This window comes from Tilletiaria anomala, assembly GCF_000711695.1.
Source record: "Tilletiaria anomala UBC 951 chromosome Unknown K437scaffold_24, whole genome shotgun sequence".
NCBI classification, from domain to species: domain Eukaryota; kingdom Fungi; phylum Basidiomycota; class Exobasidiomycetes; order Georgefischeriales; family Tilletiariaceae; genus Tilletiaria; species Tilletiaria anomala.
This window is the reverse complement of record NW_013546998.1, coordinates 1-17,734: the sequence shown is the minus strand read 5'-3', so window position 1 is coordinate 17,734 and position 17,734 is coordinate 1. Positions and strand designations below refer to the sequence as shown.

Here is a 17,734-nt window from a genome sequence, read left to right as displayed (position 1 = left end):
TACACTGCCTACGCGCGGACTTGCCGTTGCTCTTCTCCCTCGAGGGCAAGTTGGGTGCAGGCACATATGAGAGCAAAGTGGAGTGAATAGCATAGCACAGCATAGCAGGTACAGGATGCGGCACCGCATGCCAAAAGAGGGCTGTCTATCTAAGAACACAAGAAATGGAAACTCTCCATCTTTTCTTTTGGAGCATGACTACCCCCCGCTCACTTGAGGTTAACGCACTTGATGTCAAAGATCAGTGTCGAGTTGGCCGGGATCGGGCCCGTCTTCTTGCTGCCGTATCCCAGCGAAGGCGGCACAGTCAGGCGGCGCTCCGAGCCGACTTGCATGCCCTTGACGCCTTCGTCCCAGCCCTGTAAGCAGAACGATCACGTTCGCGGACGACGACGACAAAGATGATGGGGTCAGTGTGTGTCAACTCGGCATCGTCATCCCGCTCGCAAGCCAACTCCTGGGCTTCTCGCCAGGCAGGCACACACACGCACCTTGATCACCTCGCCCTTGCCCAGGCGGAAGCTGAACGGCGCGCCCTTGGTGTTGCTGTCGAAGATCTTGCCATCCTTAAACTTGCCAATGTACCGCATGCCGACCTTCATGCCCGGCTTCGCCTGCGGACCCGCACCAGTCTTTTTGTCCTCGATAACCAGACCGTTCGCTAGCGTCGTCTTCTTGCCGCCCTGCTGCGCCTCTGCGGCGACCTTGTGCACATTACCCTTGTTGTCCGTAGCGGTAGGGGCGATCTTGACCTGCTTCGCCTCCGTTTTCGCAGGCTTCTTTGCTGCAGTAACAGCATCAGCAGCTGCTGCTGCTGCTGCAGGAGGTGGGGCAACGGCAGCGCCTCCCTGTGCCTTGAGCTTCTTGTTGAGGCGCTTCCGCTGGTTCTTGCTCAGGTTCGCCAGGTCGATCCCTTCGGCGGCGGCAGCGGCTTTGAGCTCCTCGTTCGAGACAGGCACGTCAACCGACGCGTCCGCCATCTCGGCGTCGACCGAGTCATCCTCCGTTGTGCGGGCGCGCTTCTTACCCTTGCTAGAGGCCGCAGATGAGGGCTTCTCCTTGATTTCCTGGAAGCGTTCTGGCGCTTCTTCTGCCGAGTCGCTGTCGTCATCATCACCGCCGCCCATCAGCAGCGCAGCCAGCTCGTCGTGGTCGATGACGCCGTCTGCGTCCTCGTCGCTGCTAAACTCTTCCACCTCGGGATCCGAGTCGTCCTCATCGTCTTCCTCGTCTTCGTCTTCCTCGTCTTCGTCTTCCTCGTCGCTGTCCAGCTCCTCATCCTCGTCCGAGTAGTCATCTAGCAGTTCCTCGTCCGAGTCGGGCTCGGTGTTGTACGACTCGGGCGGAGCGAGATACGAGCCGAGCAAGTCGACCGGGCGCGGGTTCTTGCCTGCCAAGCTGAAGCTGATGAGCTCCTCTGAGCAGATTTGAAGCGATGTAGTGACTTGCTCGACCTGGATGAATGGATCAGCCGCGTCAATTGTTTGCACTGACGGTCGCTACATACGCAGCGTGTACTTACCCGACCAGTCGTCAGCCGAGCAAGGGAGAAGACCTTCTCCTCGATCTCGTCGAGATCAAGCAGGTCATCATCATCATCGTCATCATCACTCTCTCCATCGGCTGGAGCCTTGTCGGCTTCCTTGATGCTGCCATTAACAGCAATTTCTTGCGCTTCCTTCTTCTCCTGCTTCTCCTCGGCGGTGCCGCTTTCGTCGCTCTCTCCCTCCTCGTCATCGTCCTCCTCGTCGTCAAAATCGCTGTCGTCTTCGTCAATGTCGTCGAGTCCGAATGGCGCCTGCACAGGGATATGGTGTACTTTCACAATGGTCGTCTGTCCCTCCGGCAGGTCCTCTGCGCCCTCATCGTCGGCAAAGCAGATGTTCGTGATGACAAAGTCGCGGTCTGGGTCCAGGTGGAGCGGCTCGCCTGGCTCCAGGCGCAAGGCGAAAAGTTCGACAGGTGGAGCAGCCATTGTGAATGTATAATCCTTCTCCTGATGTGCAAGAGCTTTGGCAACGACCGAGCTCAGTGTGTGATTGTTGTGAAGGACGAAGCACAAAACGTATGCTCTGTGCCCTCTCAGAACGTAACCAGATTCAGTAGATGCTGCGACCACTCTCGCCGAAGGTTCGAGCGTCAAAAAAATTTGTGAGCGTTCCGCAGTGTTGATCCACGTCTCTACACGGCTAGTATTTATATTCGGTGCAACGCTCAACTCACACTCGCGCGCTCGTCGCTCCTCGTACCTTGGCGCAACTCTTGGCACATGCCTCGGACTGCGTTGCTCTCGACCGCGCTGCACATCAGGCAGCCCCCTCATCGCCTCATCGGAAGTACATAGCATCATACACAAAGACGGAAGGGTCGCCGCACGGCAAGTATGTACTGAGCCACAACCGCCATGTCCACAAATATCTACAATGCTTTGGGCCATCCGGCATCCACCGACACCCCCGGTCCAGCAAGTGCGTGGAGGAAACGTGATGCGTGATGACTGGAGATGCACATGCAGCAAAGCGAAGCGAGCTCAAGTGTTATAGATCGAACCCGAAATGAAATAAAGATACGCGAGTATCAAGAGGGCGCCCTTTCGATGCTAGATGGGCAACCGTGGTGGGCGCGCTGAGCGCTCACGTTCAGCGACAGCTGCCATAGTTGCCAGGGATGACCGTTGGGCAGCCAGCTGTGTCGCGCGAGACGTCACAGTCCGACATCGAGTCGCAACAGCGGATGCATGCTCCTGTCAAGATCATGGGACCAGAGACGGGGGTTAGCGTGGATAGAGACACGAAGCGTAATGCGTGCGAACGTACTTCGCGCATCTGGCTCGACAATCTCGACGTAGTGCTTGTAGCCAGTGCAGACGGAACCCTGCGGATCGAGTACACAGGAAAGTGCACAAAGGGTTGAGCTCAGCTTGCGAACAGAGGGTCTATTTCTTCCGCACATGCACACACCTCTGGGTTACCCCGACCGCCTACACCTCCCGAGCTGTCGTACTGACCGCCGCCTAAAGGAGAAGAGCAATCTCGATCGTCAGCGAATGCCTGATCGCGCATGCGCCCATTAGCATGTCTACCATTCGCTCACCATCGTTCGCATTGAGCTGCGAAGAGGAGCGCGGGTTGATGCAGCCGGTCACTTGAACCTGGCGCTTGCCGCTGCGACCGTTCTTGCTCGAAAAATGTGCCTCCGTCCAGAAGTTGCTAGGAAGCTGGAAGGAAAAAAATTCAACGTCAAAACGTGAGTCAGTGGGTGTGCATTGAGTTTGAGCGCCAACCAACGTCTGCACAGTTGTTACATACCTGGCCTTGGTTGCCGTATGGCTTGTTGCAGAAGGACCTCATACCGCCTGGATGCTCGGAGTCACCGATGTTGGTGTGCTTACTCCGTGGCAGGATGAGACAGAGATCCTTTGCAGACGTCACATGCACTGTATTGTCGGCTGCTGCACGAGGCGCAAGGCCAGCAGAGACGGAGCCAATGGCGCTGAGCACGAGCAGGCCCAGTGCGACGGGCAAGGCGGTGAGGCGGACCATCTTGATGTGCAAAAGAGGGAGGGGTAGGGGCGCCGAGCGTCGGTTATCTTGCGCTGGATGGGCACCGATAAAGGAGATTGGAAGTGGTGAGCGCAAAAGGGAAAGTCGCAGCGTAACGTCACGCAAGCTGGCTCCCATTTATACTGGTCAGGATCACCATCAGCTCCAACACTCTCTACAGTACGTGTCTTGCTTTTCGCCCGTGTAGTGGATCAATTGGCACTTGTGCGCCCTTGCCACGGTCCTGCGACGGGGAGCAACCGGGAACGGGAGTAGATATGCAGAGCACAATTCCTTACTCGCTGTCTGGACTGTCTTGGGGCTTGGCAAGAATGGAGACCAGAACTCTCGACATCGGAAAACGCGCGCCACACACCGCAGAAGGCGGGTGTGAGCTTGGCGGTGTATATTTTTCCATACGTACGTACATGAAAACGGCCCGCGGAAAGCAGCAACTGCATGCATGGCTTTCGGTTCCATTCGCGCACGTCTCCTCGGGGCTCCGTCACTCGAACACAGCTCCACCCCGCCATCTGTCTCATCTCATTTCTCCAACAAGCCTGAATAGTAGACCGAGCAATGGCAGGGCTAGACAACGCTATGAGGCATGCTGCCGCTGAGCAGCTTGGAGAAAGTGAGATGCGCCAAAGCAGGTTGAAGCGCTGTAGTAAAGAGTTGTTTCCGATCCTGTCTGCATGAGCCAGGCACGCTGAGTACTTTGCCGTGGAATCTGGGCAGGGAACAAAGATGACACTGGTATGTTGTCAAAGATATCGAATGGCTGGTGTCTGTCATGCTCTGACCCATTAAACGCCCGAATGTAGTCGCAGTGTTGACAGGAAACCTATGGGCGTTTTGACGGTCGCTTGCTGGTGGTAGGCTGTAGATGTGCTGCAGAGGTGCGTGTCCACGGAGGGACTTTGTGGGCTTCATTCGACACAATGTTTCTGCAGAAGCATTTTTTGTGGTAAGATTCCGACGCCCGCTGGCATTTCGCCGTTTTCTGCCAGAACGTGGCACCGATGGAGCTGGGCAGATTGGGGCGCCCATATGTGTCTGCTGTGCGCATATTTAACTTTGTGTGCGGTGTTGTGCACGATTATCTCCGGCCCGGATCTAGGGTTTTTGGTAGGGTTCCGGTTCACCGCAGCCCTGATTTGAATACGGGTCGCTTCGGGCAGCCTGCCTCTTCACATCTTCACACTCACTTGCCCAACCTCTCTTGAGAGAAGGTATCATAAGCATGCCTTTGCAAGTCATAGTAGTCGGCGCTGGCCCCGTTGGCTGCCTGGCAGCGCTCGGGCTCGCACAGCGAGGCTGCCATGTCCAAGTCTTCGACTCCCGTCGCGACCCTCGTCCTCCATCGGCCACAGCAAACAATGCTTCTACCTCGTCATGGAAGGACGACACGTCGGCGCCGGTGGAAAGCTCTTTCCAAGGTGTCCAAGTAGCGGAAGGCTCTGCTGCTGTTCCTGCCGACAGCAACTTGCCAGCCGGGGCTATCTCCTCCGATCCCCAACTTAGCAATCCCGCAGCTACTGCACCTGCTGCGCATCGAAGCATCAACCTCGCCATCAGCACGCGAGGACTGACGGGTCTGCGCAGTGTCCGGCCATGGCGTGGTGGCGCTTCACCGATCAAAGGAACGTGCAAAGGAAGGGACCTAGAGCATGACCTTGCGGACATCATCCTCTCCGAAGCAGTGCCAATGTGCGCACGCATGATCCACACTCTACCTACTTCACTTGGCGCTTCCAGCAGTTCGTCAGACTTGGATCATGCGCGTGTGCACCCATCGTCTTTAGGCATCAAGCTCCTCTCGCAGGCTTACAGCACCGTTGGAGAGTGTATCAACAGTGTCGATCGAGCGCGCCTGAACAATCTTCTTCTCGACCAGGCGGCACGACATCCGTTGATCGACGTTTTCTTCGAGTACAAGCTGCTGCGCGCCGATCTGGAGCACGCTCTTCCGCAGGATGAGCAAGGTTCAGCATACATGGTGGAGCTGCTGTTCGAGAGCACTGCAACGCGTCCCCCACGCGCTTCTGGCGCATCGAACGGGGCAAGTTTTGCCACTCACGGGCAAACAGTGCTCAAGCAGTGCGACGTCGTCATCGGTTGCGATGGCCACCACAGCAAGCTGCGCGGGGAAATGGTGCGCTTCGTGCCGCGCATGGACTTTAGCCAGTCCTACATTGACAATGGCTATGTCGAGCTGAGCATCCCGCGGCGCAGTGATCACCCTGATGCGGGCGTTCGCGAACATGTCCCGCGGTACTCGCGTGCCGGGGCGACGAAACGGATGCCGGATGATGATGAATTCCTTTTGGATCCAAACCACCTACACATCTGGCCGCGCCATGACTTCATGCTGATCGCCCTGCCAAACCGCGATGGCAGCTTCACCTGCACGCTTTTTGCGCCGTTCAACGTCTTCCGTCGGCATCTGTCGCCTACATGTCTGTACGGCGACGACGGATCGGTGCTGCAAGACGATGAGCAGATCGACCGCGCAGATGTGCAGCCGCGGACGATGATCGACTTCTTCCAGCGCCACTTCCCCGATGCGCTGCCGCTCATCTCGCCCGCGGCGCTCGTGCGCGATCTCAGTAGCCGCAAGCCCAGCAACCTCGGCATGGTCTCTATCAATCCGTACACGTACAAGGACCGCGCGATCCTGCTGGGCGATTCGGCACACGCTATGGTGCCGTTCTATGGACAGGGCCTCAATTGCGGATTGGAGGACGTGCGGGTCATGCTCCAGTACATCGACCAGATGCTGCCGCAAGAGGGTGTGCTGGCGCAAGCGCGTACAGAAGAGGCGGATGCAAACCATGCACAATCGCAAGTAGGTGACCCTGGCCTGTTTGCGCGCAGCAGTAGCGCTGCGGCGGAGCGTTCGACGGCTAGCTCTTGCATTGACAGCGATGACAAAACAGCAAGCTCAGGATCAGGGACGCGCGTGTCACCTTTGATGATACCGACGATTGTGTTAGAAGAGGGTGGGGAAGGCGTCTGGCGCGACGAAGCAAAGGAGATGCCCCTTGGCGCAACAGCAGCCAAGGTGGAGCAAGAGGATGCTGTTGTTGCGCCCACCACCGCCGCGGACATGCACGCCATCCGGCACGCCCTGCGCACGGCGTTTAACGCATATTCGTCGCATCGGCGGTCCGACCTGGTCGCGATCAGTAGCCTGGCGATCCAGAACTACAACGAGATGTCGTCGCGCGTCGTCTCGTCGGCGTACATTGCGCGCATGCAGCTCGACGGCCTGCTGATGCGCACGCTGCCGAAAGGCTGGTGGCGCAGCCTGTACTCGATGGTCACGTTCTCCAACGAGCGCTACAGCGCGGTGGTGCAGCGGCGCGACTGGCAGAACGACGTCGTCAAGACCGCCGTCGAGGTAGCCGCAGGCCTGGCAGCTGTGGGCCTCTCGGCTGGGGCGTGGGCTGCAGGAAGATGGCTGCTAAAGGGCTCGCGCCCAGGATGATGGTTCCAGCGTCTTCATGGGCAGTATTTTCCCCGGGAAGGTAGATGTCGTCGTGTCGTTTGCACATCTGATATCCAAGATAGATACAACTTTGCTAGGATACATGCGGGTATAAGCGTGCAGCATGAAAGTGAGCAGTCGGAAAGAAGCTCGAAGGGAGCCATAGGTGTCGCCAGCTATCAGCATTGAACATTCACCTGCCCTTAAGCGCCCTTGGCGACGGGCAAGTAGTCTTCGACACCTTAGGCACAGGAGGGGCGAGCCACCGGCTGCGGAGATGAGGTCGGTGGATCTTGAGTGGATGAGCGCTTTTCGGAGCCGGCACCGCCGAGGACGAGGAGGCCCGAGCCAAGCTTGCTGAGGTCGGCGTGCGTTTAAAAGGAACGAGGCGCCGCCTGGGGAAGGTCCAGTCTATGCAAGCGACCCCTCCTGCGACCCACGTCAGGTCTGGGTGTCTGACGTGGCTAGTCAAGCTCAAACTCTCAAGTAGGCCGAGGAGCACGAGCAAGGCCAGATTGAGCGGGAACGAGTTGTGTTTCCAGAAGAGCGCGAGCAACGAGACAAGGGTGCTGGTGAGCAGGGCGATGAAGTGCCAGTGGTTCGGATGGACCCATGTCAAGGGGCCCAGGCAAGTGCACCACGGCGTGCAAGGCGAAGCCGAGCACAAGGCTCACGAGCTCGTCAGCGTGGGCACTCTTGTTGGCTTCAGATATGAGCGCATCGTCGCCATTTGCTTGGCCGATGACGTGGAATGGCATTTACACCCCGCAATAACGTGCTTCCCCCCAGGTTGTCCGCCTGGGTCAGTCTCCTCACCTTGGGGAAGGGACTGGTATCCGACGGTGTGCGTCTTCTCTTGCGCAGGCGCAGGCGAAGGGACTACAGCGCCGTGTGCGGTGGGCTCCTGCAAGTAGCCGGCTGCTGAATCTAAACCTGCAGCTGACATGGCGCGTGGGTGGAGGAGTCGCTGTTGATGACTTGTGGCCTGTGGGTTATGCGGTCACATGTGAAGTGGCCTTGCACGCTTGGACTTCCTGCACGGTAAGAGCGCTGCTTCGCTCGGCTCTCTTGTTCGTGCACAATGTCACTCGGTACCGCATCGAAGATGGTAGCAAAGGGTAAACAAGACGTTGACTGTGACGCCTTTGTTCACGAGCGCTCTCAAGTCGGGAGGCTTGACCAAACTCAAGGGAATTGGCGAAGCTATTTATGGTATGCACTGCGGATGAGATGGTGGCGGATGATGGTGAGGATGATGTCTTCTTGTACGCACACGTGATGTTCAAGTTGGATGCAATGATGCTATGGTACATGCGGAGATTTTACAGAAAATGAACCGAGTTGAGGCGCGAGTACGAGCAGTTAGATAGGGCTTTAATCATCGCGATTGCCATTGAGGACTACTCAGCAGGAGGCACCGGAAGCAAGACAATGATCAACAAGACGCTCAACGGGACCACGGCATGGAGGTATGAGCACTCACTCCTGAGGATGTTGATGAAGAGGTTGATGATATCGAGGTAGAGCGAGATGTTGGCGAGCACCCATTCATCGGGGCTGAGGCGCTTGGTGATGAGCCACGTATCGTAGACGATGTAGCCGCTGAAGATGAGGCAGCCGCCCGCTGCGAAGACCAAGTCGGTAGAACGGGAGAAGGGGATGAGCATCTGCACGAAGCCCACGCCCACGAGGAGGAGGAGGCCGCCGAAAAGGTATGGTGCGAGCTTGCCAAAGTCCCAGTCGGTGTAGAGAGTGAAGAACGTCAAGCCAGCAAAGGTGAAGAGGGTGATGATGAGCGCCTGCAGGACGACAGTCTGGTCGATGTAGCTGACGATAACGCCGATGCTGAGGCCTTCGAGCGTAGTGAAGAGCGCGAGGAGGATGAGGTTGAGTGGGTGCGAGTGACGCTTCCAGAAGAGCACGAACATCGACACAAAGGAGCCGATGAGCGGGATGATGAACGCCCACTGGTGCGTGTGCACCCACGCGCTGATATTCTGCGTCGATAGCACGGCGGACACGACGGTGGTGAGCAGCAGCTGCAGGAAGAGGATCGAGTAGACCTTCTTGATGAATGCTGAGCGTATGGTAGCGTCCTGCTCGGCCACCGGCAGGCCGACGCCAAACGGCCGTCCGACGTCCTCCTCGTCGCTGCCTACAAAGGCACGCGCAGCCGCAGCCTCCTCGTCGTCCTGCGGGACCGACTGGTATCTGCCGGCGTGCGTCGTTTTGTGCGCAGGCGGAGAGGGTGCGGCGCCGTACGCAGGCGGCTCCTGCACGTATCCGGGTGCAGAGGCTGATGTAGACATGGCGGATGAGTCTAGTTGGTGCGGCTTGGGAGTGGGGTGGCGGGCGTAGCGTAGGGGGTTCGATGCGCGACGAGAGTGGTGACTGCGCGATGCGTGTTGCTCAAGTCTTGGCTCGTTCAAGCCAAACCGTGGTCGCTGTTTGTTGCGATATGTGAAAAGCGTTGGGTGCACATGCAACGCAAGCGAGCATGAGGATGGCTGTGCCCTTCACGTGGGATTGGACGTCGATTGATGGAACATTATAGAACAGCGTATGTCGTAGCATGCTGTGGGCTGTGCAGGCATGATGAGGATGGCGCCTGCTGGCTGGCGCTGGCCAGCCCGTCTAAACATTTCGAGTGTGGTGCGGATCATTCGGCTTTGTAATGTATGAGACATCCGATGGTGCCTTGGCTCCCGTTCCGCCCTCTCCACGTCGCACGCTTGCTGGGTCGGTATGTACCCCAATCCTTCAATTGTTATTATATGTATTGTACTTTGACCACGCACAACACCCGCATACAGTGGACGTTGCAGCAAAGGCGATACCCTCCTGCAACATCAGCACAGCAGGGCCCGCACGGCGGTGTGCGAACAGATAACGGAAGAACCCATCGCTCTGCGAAGCCATGAACCCACGGCTGCTGCTGCACACCCTCCTCGTCCTCCTCGGCCCGCTTACCGTCCTGGGCAACGTCGCCGCCGCCACTGAGGGGGGTAGTCGTTCTCCCGAGGGCAAGACACACTCGCAGCTCCTGTCCGAGGCAAACGTCTTCCTCACCACGGGCCGCTATGCTGACGCGCTGTCCAGCTTTGACTCGGCGCTGGCGCTGGACCCAAGCGACTACCTGACCTACTATCGCCGTGCGACCGCCTTGCTCTCCCTCGGCCGCACCGGCTCGGCGCTGGCCGACCTCGAAAAGCTGCTCGAACTCAACCCAAGCTTTGCTACTGCATGGCTGCAAAAGGCACGCGTCTTTGCCAAGGAGGGAGAGCTGGGCAAGGCAAAGGAGAGCGTCGGCAAGTTCCTCGGTCGGAGCAGCACGAGCAAAGCGAGGGAGGCGGAAGAGGCGGAAAAACTGCAGGCAGATATCTCGTGGGCTCTGCAGAAGCAGAAGGAAATGCAGGCTGCCCACAAGGCAGGTGCAGCTTCCGTAACCAAGGCGCTCAAGAAGAATCCTGAAACAGCCAGCCAAGCGGTCAAGGTGGACAGCTCGCTACAGCAAAAGGCAGAGCAGTGTGTAGAGGCAGCAACAGCCGTGCTGGAAGTTAGTCCGAGTCACTTGCAAGCACGGAAGTTCAGAGCAGACTGCCAGCTCTGGCGTGGGAATATGGAGGATGCAACGGCGGATTGGAGGTAGGTGTCCTGCTGAGCCAAAGCTTGATATTCCTGCCTATTCACCAACGATACCACCTACCCCTTTTCTGGAACAGTCGCATAGCAAAGCTCACACCATCCACCTCATTGCACCTGCGCCTCTCGGCACTGTCGTTCTACATCCAATCCGACGTGGACGCAGCCAAGCTGCACTTAAAGACATGCTTGCATTCGGATCCGGACAATAAGCGCTGCGCGCAGGCGCACCGCAAGCTGAAAACATACGAAAAGACCCTCAAGAAGCTACACAACTTCCGTGAGGGTGGCAACTGGAGGGCCGTCTCGAGCGTGCTCAAGGGCGGCAAGGTTGGCGGGCTGAGCATTCGGGAGGAGATTGAGGCGTACATCCGCGATGAGCTGATGAAACCCGTGCATGGCGGCGCCGCACTCGAGGGCGATGAGCCGCTCATCCCGCTGCTGCTGCACGATGCCGTTGCGCGGTCTGAACTGCTCTTCGGTCTGACCAAGACACACTGCAAGGCGCACCTCGAGCTGAGCGAGCTCGCAAAAGCGATGCCCTTCTGCCAACAGGTCCTGTCGCGTGATCCAGATGACATTGACGCGCTCACCGCGCGCGGCGAGGAGCACATGGCGCACGAGCGGCACGAGGACGCCGTCCGCGACTTTAGCGCCGCGTTCTCTAAGACGGGAAACTCGGACCGCGGGCTGCACGCGCGTCTAATCAAGGCGCAGAAGCGCCTCAAGCTCGCCAACACCAAGGACTACTATGCCATCCTCGGCGTCCCGCGCAGCGCCGACGCGCGCGAGATCAAGAAGGCGTACCGCAACCTCGCCCGCGAGCACCACCCGGACAAGGGCGGAAGCCAGGACAAGATGGCGCAGATCAACGAGGCCTTCGGCGTCCTTGGCGACGATGAGCTGCGCACACGCTATGATGCTGGGGACGACCCGAACGACCCGATGGGCCAACAGGGCCAGCAGGGCGGCTATGGCAACCCGTTCGTCTTCCAGACCGGGCCCGGCGGCATGCCGTTCGGTGGAGGAGGCGGTGGGGGCGCTGGCGGGCATCCGTTTGCGCACTTCTTTCAACAGGGCGGCCCCGCACACGGACACCACGCCGGCTCGCAGCAGCAGCAGTTCCGCTTTAACTTCGGCTGAGGGCTGGCCGTGCAGCCGGTTAACTTCGTTCTGCCTAGGCACGCTACTGCTTTGTATGCATGTATTTACGTGCGGCATTCACACACCGCTGCTACCCATTCAGAGTGGTCACTCCGTCTTTACCTTGGTTGCGATTCAAGAAAAAAGCAAAACGTGCATTGTTGCGTGCTGCGTGACGTTACCTTTTGATACAGATATGTGCAATGCAATTCCAATCCATGCAGCGTGCGAAAACAAAAGTCAGCAAAAGACGGAAACGCGAGATCGCCACCCAACCAAGCCCCATGCTCCTGGCCCTGGCTCTCGCCCAGGCCCATCAGACGCTGCCGGCACGCGGAGGAATTGCAGGCGGCGGCAGCGGCCGTCCCATATTATCGTCTCCGAACGGCCTAGTGTCTGGCAGCCTGTGAGGGCTCCTGCGTGCATCGGCCGTGCGAGTCGGTTCAATGTGCGGGCGGCGCCGCGGCCCAGCGGGCGATGGCAAGGTGCGGCTATCGCGTGAGCCGTGTGGCGCTTGCACTTTGTAGCTGCCATATTCGCGAGCCTGTCGATGTGCATGCATGAAGCTGTGGCCGTGCCAGTATGCAGCGCATAGCGGGTTGTGAGGCGCAGGCGAGAGCAGCGGCGACTTTTGATCGGCGCTCCGCTGCTGCTGCTGCTGTACGTTATCGTTGTTGTCGCTGGGAGATTGTACGTACAAACGAGGGTGCTGATCAGACTCTCCATCGGCTTTGCTTCCGCAGAAGTGGGACAGTGGCGCCAGCCGTGACGGAGCTGCAGGTGAGAGATTGGCGATCGAGTGCGATTGCGGTGATGTGAGGCGGCGATTGGGAGGGCTGCACATCGCGGGGTCGTATTCTGATGCGTGGTACCACTCGCCGGCGCCATTCGCATGAGTCGGTGCCGGCGGCAGCGTCACCAACGTTTCCGGCCACGAAGACGCCTTCCGCTGCGTTGGAAGTTCATTCGCTGCTGACGCATATGACTCGCTCCATCTGAACGGCGTCGCAGCTGCTCTCGGAGCCACTTCGTATCCTTGCGTATGCAACAGGTGCCCACCTTGCTGCATCAGATGATGGTGCGGATGCTGATGCTCAGCGCTCAGCTCAGCGGCAGCGCCCCACGCGAGGTTGCTGAGTAAGCGCTTCTTGCGCATCCTGTCCCTGTGTGACTCGTACGTGATGCCAGATGAGGCGAACACCTCCTTCTGCTGGCGCGTCAGCGGACCGCGGCGCATCAGCATGTCCGACGTCTCGCAGGTGCGCTTCGACGCGACGCATCTTCCGCAGGGCGATCGACGGTCGCACTGCGTAAAAAAGAACAGAATGCCAAAGCAGTTAGTCGGTTGTGCGCCGTCCATCTCCGCTTTCGGCGAGCTAGTCAATAGCGAGACGAGTCACTCACTTTGACTTTCCTCCTCCGGCATTCGTTGCAAGCAGGCACGCCTTCTCGACTGTCGAGCCGTGGCCGCAAGGTGCGCTGCAATTCGACCGAGTCTTTCAACTTAGCAGGGACCGCAGAGATGTTGGGCAGTGAAGCCGATGTGGCAGCGGCAAGTGCGGCAATGGTGCTGGTCCGTGCATCCGAAGTTACCACTGCATCGGATCCTGACTGCGCGGTGCCGGAAGGTGCCGGCTGGCTTGGGCCCTCTGATGTCGTTCCAGGCGCATGGTCGTCGCATGGAGCATTGAGTGATCGTGCTTCGCCCTTGGTGTGGTGAGGGTATGCTACATAGTCTTGTCGAGACGAGTAAGAAACCCGTGAAGCAGGTGTAGAAGCTGAAGCTGAAGCTGGCGGTGGCGGTGAGCGCGCGTACGGTGCATCTGTGTAGCGCATGTCTCTTCCGCGTTTGGGAGCGCGCAGGAGTCCAGGTGACGGTGGAGATGGGTGAGCATGAGCGTGCAGCATTTTGCCACCACCGAAGGTGCCTCTGACGCCGAAAGAAACGGGCGGATGTGGTGGCGGAAGATGCCGGTTCTGTGCGCCGTAGCTAGCTTGGGCTCGTGGGTAAGGCTCTTGCGCGCCATGGGAGAAGGCATACTGACACCGTTCAGAAGATGATGCGGATCCGTCTTCACGCCAATGTCCGCCGCCGCTGCTGCTGCTGCTCCCGCTCCTGTTGCTCAACGAGGGCGAGAGCTCCGGCAGAGTTACTGTGCGGTGGGAGCGGTGCGAATCTCTAGTCGTCTCTGTCCTTGCGTGAGGGTCGCGCGGCACAGCGAAAGTCGGCGCAAGCGGACCCATGCTAAACGACGGCGCTGCAATACGGTTCACAGAGGGGAGGTGGTACGCAGGGTCCGACCGTTGCGCCGACGCATGCGGAGACATGGCTGGGAGCTGTTGTGAGTAGGGTAGCGCGGTATCGAGCGTCTCTCTGATAGGCGGAAGACGCAGAGCCGCGATGCTCCCGTGCGCCTGACCGTGGGGATTGCTGTAATGCCTAGTAGGCATCTTCGACGGTGCACCGAACGACTGGGCGCCACCATAGCACGGCGCTGCGTTCGATGACGCCTGCAAGAAACTCACCTCCATCCGTCCGCCCACTGCGCCTTCCCTCGTCTCACGCCAGCTTTTGCGATCTTGGTCAAGTGAACGATGAAACCCTGGTGCTCGTGCGCAGGAATGGCCTCTGGAAATAGACGGGTGTGACTACGGTGGATGGAGAACTTGGAGCATAGCAATCCTGATCGGTCTCTTGTTTCTTGCTGGTGCTGCAGGTTGCGTCACCGGCTTGAGAAAGGCGCCAGCTCGACGGTGCTGAGCCAAGGAAGTGTTTGCAGCTTTTCTGTGCTTGCTACGTCGAGCTCTTCCGTCTACCGTGCTTTTGTTTGCTGCAGACGACGGGGCCGAAGCTATGGCTGTCGACAAGCAGCGCAATGTTTGCCGACGAACATATCCGTCAATGTCGTCCCCGTGAGCTTTCGTGATGTTTCGGCTTGCTTGCTGAGTGTGTTTTGGCCGCACAGCAGAAGAGCGTTTGCCCTGACAAAGAGATGATCAAATGTTCCAAAAGAAAGCCCTTGTGACGCGGTGGCAAACAAAGCACCTGCGCCGTTTCGAGCAGCTGGTAACAATCTGGACGGACCGCTTTGGTTGCTGTTTGACGCGATTTCCCGCGGGGATGTGGACAGGCTTTGCAAGCATTGGGGAGAGCAAACGAATGCAAGTGTAACAGAGTAGTTGTAGCCAGTCTTTTGCAGATCGTAGCGCCGTCCGGTCGCAGGTCTGTTTGGCAGGCAAAGCGTAAGCGGCACGACTCCCTTAGATTCATGGTGGGCGAAGACCAAGAGTGTCAGACTGGAGCTCTTGGCGGTGTTCGAATGCATTCTGGTCTGTCGAGCGGTATGTATCTGTCTGGAGCCTTCCAGAGCTACGGTTAGCATTGTCAACGATGAAGGCCCCCTCCGCCATGAAGAGGTGGAATCCCGTTGGAGCAGAAAGAACAAACGCTTGATGCCATCTGCGCTGACTGCCGCACTGGCCAATGTCCGAACTGTCGGGAAACGCTTATGAATAGTAGCAACGCCCTCTCGATTGGTCTGGATGAGAACACCGTATACATGAGTCCTTCCACGGGTCCACAATGGTGATGAACGACTTTCCGATGGATGGGCGCACCTCGCTCGCAGTCCGCTCAATGGTGAGGGGGGTGTATCCGCTGCAAGCGCAATGGGGTGACGGTGTAGTGTCAAAGTCGAACATGCAACAAAGGCGTGGCAAACCTTGACTTGATGCAAGGCGCAAGGGAGACGGCGTCAGCGCCGATAAGCAAGCAAACGACGGCGCCATGCAACTTCATACACCGTGGTCCTTTCTTCTCTAGACCTTTCTTCTACGGTCCTCTCTTTCCATCCAAGGTCTCTTCTACCGTGGAAGAGAGGCTGGGCACGACACACTGAAACATACTCGCACGTTGTCCCGTGTGAGGGGGTTTTCGCACATTCACGCCCATGCGCGCCCGGATCCCGTGAATCGCTGTACATAAAACCCTCGTGGCACCATCCGGCCGCGCGAGGTTGTGGGGCTTTTGGAAGCATGGGCATGTGCATGACGTATGTAACCGCTCACTCACGAAAAGCATACGCTCGTGAGATTTCGTACATGTGCGTACGGCTCTTTCGCTGATGAGTGTTACATGGACATACGCGCATGCCTCGCACCTTGCCCACCTCGCCTAGCAAGCGTCAAGCCAGGGCATTGGCGCCGGATAAGTGCACAAACAGACTGAATAGCACATTCGCATGTCTCGCTGTATCTCTTTTTCGCTAGCATCCATCATACATACGCCACGCCATGCCACGTCCCTGGCATGAGAGCGAAAATGAGCAGAGCAACCCCTTTGTCGGCTATGCGACCATGAGGGCTTCCAGAGACCCCAAGGGGAAGAGACCTTCTGTCTATCGACGTACATATCACGAGCGCACGCAGAGGCCAAAGGTGACCGACCGAAAAAGCGGAAACGTGCCAGCCGCGAGGAAGAGGCAAGCAGCGCAGCTTCTCTCGCTCCGCTTATTTCTTGACCCAGAGCTGCAGATCGGAAGCACATTGTCCCCAAAACAGGAAAAAAAATGAGAGCCAGTAAGCCATCGCACTTCGAATTGCGCATGACGCGCCGTGAAGAGATCAGCAGAGAAAGGGAGAAGTTCGAGGTACCCACGTCGACAAACTCCTGAACAGGCATCTTGGACAGCCTCTCGTGGTTGGCGTCCTCGAGCAGCGCGAGGATCTGATCCTTGGTGTCGTCGAGCATGCCGTCAAGGTGCTTGCTTAACTTGCTGGCGATAAGCGGGATCGCCTCATCACGGCGGCGCGCGTGGCCGACGGGCTGTGCGTACGAGGGTTAAGGCAAGTAGGGGCAAAAGGCAATAGCAGCAGGGTCAGCAGTAGCTCCGATCTTGGGTTCTGCTCGTGGAAAGCGTGTTTGCACGTGGCAACGAAGGGTATCACAGAGCACAGTACGGGGCACTCACGTAGTCAAGCGAGCGAGCGATGGTCGTGCCGTCAAGGAACGTGATCTGGACGCTGTTGCCGATAGCGCGCTTCTCGGGCTCGAGGTACTCTCGGGTGAAGCGCGCGTCCTCCTCAACGACCATGAGGCTGCGCAGGCGGTCGATGCGCGGGTCCTGCGCAAAGTCGTCCGTGTACATGTGTGGCTCGAGGTCTCCGTGGATGAGCGGGACAGCGACCATGTACTGCAGTGAGTGGTCGCGATCCGCGTAGTTGTTCAGCTTGCCCGCCTTGGAGATGATGCGGACGCCGGCCTCCTGTGTGCCGAGCCGGATGGCCTTAATGTCATCGGACGTCTTGCCGGCTTGCTTCATCTCCTTGGACAGCTGGATGCTCGCCTCAACGGCCGACTGCGCGTGGAACTCGGCGGCGCGCAGCTTGAACAGCACGTTCTCCATGACGTACGAGCCGTACGGCCGCTGGAACTTGAACGGTTGGCCCTTGAACTCGACGTCGTAGAAGCCCCACGTCTTGGCGCTCAGCACCGAGTTGTAGCCCATCTCGCCGTTCTTGACGACCAGCGCGAGGTTGACCGCGCGGCTGCAAGCATCACCGGCGGCCCACGACTTTCGTGAGCCAGCGTTGGGTGCGTGGCGGTAGGTGCGCAGCGCGGCGCCGTCGACAAAAACCTGTGAGACGACGTCGACGGTTTGCTCGCGTGTGTTGCCGAGCATCTTCGACACGACTGCAGCCGAAGCGAGCTTGACGAGGATGACGTGGTCAAGGCCGACGCGGTTGAACGAGTTCTCCAGCGCCATGCAGCCCTGGATCTCGTGCGCTTTGATCGCGGCGGTTAGCACGTCGCGCACCGTCAGCGCAGCCTTGCCCTCGGCGGCGTTGGTGCGCGACAACCAGTCAGCGACGGAAAGGATTGCGCCAATGTTGTCCGACGGGTGGCCCCACTCGGCGG

The 17,734-nt window shown here is 58.6% G+C and overlaps 9 protein-coding genes across 9 annotated transcripts; 2 read left to right on the top strand and 7 right to left on the bottom strand.

The window, feature by feature from the left end:
* Nucleotides 1-66: 66 nt before the first annotated feature.
* K437DRAFT_293833 (uncharacterized protein) lies at nt 67-2,125 on the bottom strand. Its single transcript, XM_013388696.1, has 3 exons — nt 1,523-2,125; nt 492-1,454; nt 67-359 (listed from the first exon to the last, which is right to left on the bottom strand). The coding sequence occupies exons 1-3, from the start codon at nt 1,973-1,975 to the stop codon at nt 210-212; spliced, it is 1,566 nt and encodes a 521-aa protein (XP_013244150.1). The 5' UTR covers nt 1,976-2,125; the 3' UTR covers nt 67-209.
* Nucleotides 2,126-2,318: 193 nt separating this feature from the next.
* K437DRAFT_255464 (uncharacterized protein) lies at nt 2,319-3,847 on the bottom strand. The gene is made up of 5 exons (XM_013388695.1): nt 3,309-3,847; nt 3,094-3,217; nt 2,961-3,013; nt 2,817-2,874; nt 2,319-2,743 (listed from the first exon to the last, which is right to left on the bottom strand). The coding sequence occupies exons 1-5, from the start codon at nt 3,540-3,542 to the stop codon at nt 2,640-2,642; spliced, it is 573 nt and encodes a 190-aa protein (XP_013244149.1). The 5' UTR covers nt 3,543-3,847; the 3' UTR covers nt 2,319-2,639.
* Nucleotides 3,848-4,052: 205 nt separating this feature from the next.
* On the bottom strand, nt 4,053-4,688 carry K437DRAFT_82452 (uncharacterized protein). The gene has a single exon (XM_013388694.1). The coding sequence runs from the start codon at nt 4,590-4,592 to the stop codon at nt 4,131-4,133; it is 462 nt and encodes a 153-aa protein (XP_013244148.1). The 5' UTR covers nt 4,593-4,688; the 3' UTR covers nt 4,053-4,130.
* Nucleotides 4,689-4,785: 97 nt separating this feature from the next.
* K437DRAFT_222572 (kynurenine 3-monooxygenase) lies at nt 4,786-7,032 on the top strand (the record flags this gene model as incomplete). The annotated part of the gene is made up of 7 exons (XM_013388693.1): nt 4,786-4,934; nt 5,103-5,161; nt 5,210-5,302; nt 5,348-5,527; nt 5,633-5,973; nt 6,043-6,334; nt 6,617-7,032. 7 exons carry the CDS (start codon nt 4,786-4,788, stop codon nt 7,030-7,032), a joined length of 1,530 nt encoding a protein of 509 aa, XP_013244147.1.
* Nucleotides 7,033-7,274: 242 nt separating this feature from the next.
* K437DRAFT_267563 (uncharacterized protein) lies at nt 7,275-7,978 on the bottom strand (the record flags this gene model as incomplete). The annotated part of the gene is made up of 3 exons (XM_013388692.1): nt 7,275-7,389; nt 7,473-7,601; nt 7,707-7,978. 3 exons carry the CDS (start codon nt 7,976-7,978, stop codon nt 7,275-7,277), a joined length of 516 nt encoding a protein of 171 aa, XP_013244146.1.
* A 300-nt stretch (nt 7,979-8,278) lies between these two features.
* Nucleotides 8,279-9,469, bottom strand: K437DRAFT_255459 (UPF0005-domain-containing protein). The gene is made up of 2 exons (XM_013388691.1): nt 8,516-9,469; nt 8,279-8,432 (listed from the first exon to the last, which is right to left on the bottom strand). Exons 1-2 carry the CDS (start codon nt 9,339-9,341, stop codon nt 8,407-8,409), a joined length of 852 nt encoding a protein of 283 aa, XP_013244145.1. The 5' UTR covers nt 9,342-9,469; the 3' UTR covers nt 8,279-8,406.
* Nucleotides 9,470-9,949: 480 nt separating this feature from the next.
* Nucleotides 9,950-11,944, top strand: K437DRAFT_245450 (TPR-like protein; the record flags this gene model as incomplete). Its single annotated transcript, XM_013388690.1, has 2 exons — nt 9,950-10,677; nt 10,755-11,944. The coding sequence occupies 2 exons, from the start codon at nt 9,950-9,952 to the stop codon at nt 11,815-11,817; spliced, it is 1,791 nt and encodes a 596-aa protein (XP_013244144.1). The 3' UTR covers nt 11,818-11,944.
* Nucleotides 11,945-11,975: 31 nt separating this feature from the next.
* On the bottom strand, nt 11,976-14,509 carry K437DRAFT_82467 (uncharacterized protein). The gene is made up of 2 exons (XM_013388689.1): nt 13,222-14,509; nt 11,976-13,123 (listed from the first exon to the last, which is right to left on the bottom strand). The coding sequence occupies exons 1-2, from the start codon at nt 14,347-14,349 to the stop codon at nt 12,134-12,136; spliced, it is 2,118 nt and encodes a 705-aa protein (XP_013244143.1). The 5' UTR covers nt 14,350-14,509; the 3' UTR covers nt 11,976-12,133.
* Nucleotides 14,510-16,674: 2,165 nt separating this feature from the next.
* Nucleotides 16,675-17,734, bottom strand: K437DRAFT_82487 (2-methylcitrate dehydratase PrpD). Its single transcript, XM_013388688.1, has one exon. The coding sequence runs from the start codon at nt 17,580-17,582 to the stop codon at nt 16,761-16,763; it is 822 nt and encodes a 273-aa protein (XP_013244142.1). The 5' UTR covers nt 17,583-17,734; the 3' UTR covers nt 16,675-16,760.